At 38.6% G+C, this 2,725-nt stretch overlaps 1 protein-coding gene across 9 annotated transcripts in view; it reads left to right on the top strand.

Annotated features, from left to right (window-relative positions):
* The window catches only part of Nalcn (sodium leak channel, non-selective), a 317,664-nt gene that overhangs the window by 184,688 nt on the left and 130,251 nt on the right, over positions 1–2,725 (top strand). For all 9 annotated transcript variants that reach the window (XM_021181515.2, XM_029469212.1, XM_029469211.1 and 6 more), the window contains exon 14: positions 741–878. In XM_021181515.2, coding sequence (XP_021037174.1) covers positions 741–878 — 138 coding nt within the window. The remainder of the gene's footprint in view (positions 1–740; positions 879–2,725) is intronic.

The raw sequence follows: 2,725 nt of genomic DNA, 5'->3' as shown, positions 1-2,725 counted from the left end.
CCACATTTTCTGTATCCATTCCTCTGTTGAGGGGCATCTGGGTTCTTTCCAGCTTCTGGCTATTATAAATAAGGCTGCTATGAACATAGTGGAGCGCAATCCTCTTTTAAAATGATACATTTCTATTAGAACATTGGGAAACTTAATCTGTTGGGAATGATAAAATAACTTGCTGAAAAGGAAGAAAAATAAACTCAGTATAAGCAAAGGTAGAGAATTTTTTGTTTCCCAATAGTATTTACCCCTAACAAAGAAAAGTTTAACTAAAAGTAATTAGTTTTTGAAGCAGAAGATGTTGATGTAACACTTAATTCTTTGTTCTCCAATCTCTCCCATGTTGCATAAATTGTTTTCTCTTGATTGAGCTGAAGAGAATCAATAATACCAACAACAATGTCCTCAGCTGAACATTTTAAGCTGGTTATATTTTATTTTCCATTTTTAGTTTTAGCGGGTCAGGGGAGGGGTTGTTGTTGTTTTGTTTTGTCTGTGAACTACATGTGTGTACAGTGCCTTACTGGACAAAAAGAGCAACAAGTCACCTTTATTGGAGCTATAGACAGTTGCAAGCTGCCATGTGGGTCTGGTAGTTGAATCTGGGTCCCCTGCAAGAACAGCTGGAGCTCTTATCCACCAAGTCATCTCTCTCGCCCTCCATAGGCTAATTTAAATGGCTTTCATGTGTAACTTAGACTATGTGTCAGTAGGGTGTATAACCCTCCTTTCTTTTTCTTGTGTAGGCATTTATGTCTATGTTCCAGATCCTCACCCAGGAAGGATGGGTGGATGTGATGGATCAGACTCTGAATGCTGTGGGGCATATGTGGGCCCCACTGGTTGCCATCTATTTCATCCTCTATCATCTCTTTGCAACTCTGGTGAGTTTATCATTTCTTTTAAATTATTCTTGGAACTTATAATGGGATGAGCATCACCAGATATTTGATGTATTGTCAATTTAAAAGTAAGTCAATAGAAAACTGCAAAGCCATCCCATTGGATGAGATCCCTTCCTTCTAAGTGCTATAAATCAAATAACTTCTTGAGGATCATGTTTTTGGTTTGTTAAATGAGAACCGCATAGTTCCAATCAGGTACGTGTGTTTGTATGAAGGAATACAGAACAAAGCAAAATGGAAACCTCATAGTCGCACATCAATTTAACAACCCTCCACACTCACAGAGTCACATCCAGAGATCACACTTGAACTACATTATTGCTGTATTTTTTTAGTGTGTAGCAATCTTCTCTTCAATTTCACTACATCATCTTCACAGCTATAATTAAACAGAGACAGCAGCTGGAGACCTCAGGGTACTGTCAGTTAATTAGAAATCCACGGTGATTCTGTACTGTGTGTAGTGCAGCAAAGCACAGGAGAGATGAGAACATGCACACCTGAAACTATTCGGAAAGGCAAGAGAACAGAATGCCAAAATTCAGCAAAGATTGGTTTCTGTCAGTCATACAGAGTGTTCTCTTCAATCACAGACGATAAACCAAAAACAGGGAAGGGATCTATGAAAAACTTACTCTACTACACTGAAGAAGTAATCCCCATGCCTCTCTGTGGCGAAATGTGCCTGTCGACATAACTGACTTGTTCCTGTTTAATATTATTCTCTAATACTATGATAACAGTTACAAGTCAGGGACCCATATGTTACCTTTTAGGGGGAGATGAATAAGATAAAACTTATTCCCACTATTTAGCATATGGCAAAGGCTTTCTGGTATTAGTTTTGATCTTTTAGACAATCAAATAAGGAAATCTTATCAAGTAGGTGATAATGAAATTGAGGCTCAGGGGAGTCTAGAAATTTGCTCAATACCACTCTACTAATGAATGATGGTCATAATATTCCCATCTCGAGCTGGTCTTTCCTTGTTTTTAAAATTTTTATTAGATAATTTCTTTATTTACAGTTCAAATGTTAGCCCCTTTCCTTGTTTCCCCTCTGAAACTCCCCCATCCCATCCCCTCTCCCATGCTCACTAACCCACCCACTCCTGCTTCTCTGTCTAGCTGGTCTTAAAAGCTGAAGTTTTATGCCTGCTTGTTGCTTCCTTAGATAATGGAGGTGAAAGTTGCCATAGAGCATGTCAAAATAAAGCTTGGCCTCAAGAAAAAGACTCACTCAAATAAAACAAACTACTTACCACCTCTAATGTCCTTCCAATTCTAAATGCGCATGATTTGAATAAGCACTTGAGAAGTTATGTATGATAACTCTACTGTAGACAAAGTCTTTCAGAACTACAAATCAAAGATGCTTGGTTAAATAGTGTAAAGTCATGGATTCAAATGGTAGAATAATATAGAAATAGCCTTGACATTGATTACTTGAGTTGACTCTATATGTATATTCACAAGGTCTAAGAGCGCTGGACAGTGGGTATAGGGACTGGCTTCCAGAGCTGATGTATAGTTGTGCTAGGATGTGTGCCTTGTTTCTACGACTTTTTGCACAAAGTGAATTTCTTCCAGCGCATTTATATCTCTGTCACTTATTCACTTATCAATTATCCATTCATCCATTCACCAATGCAGTTTACTAATGCCTAGTAAGCATCTGTCTTAGTCAGGGTTTCTATTCCTGCACAAACATCATGACCAAGAAGCAAGTTGAGGAGGAAAGGGTTTATTCGGCTTACACTTCCATGCTGCTGTTCATCACCAAAGGAAGTCAGGACTAGAACTCAGACAGGTCAGGGAGCAGGAGC

Source organism: Mus caroli, chromosome 14 (assembly GCF_900094665.2).
Source record: "Mus caroli chromosome 14, CAROLI_EIJ_v1.1, whole genome shotgun sequence".
NCBI classification, from domain to species: domain Eukaryota; kingdom Metazoa; phylum Chordata; class Mammalia; order Rodentia; family Muridae; genus Mus; species Mus caroli.
Note: the sequence above shows the minus strand (reverse complement) of the source record. Positions and strands in the feature narration are given on the sequence as shown.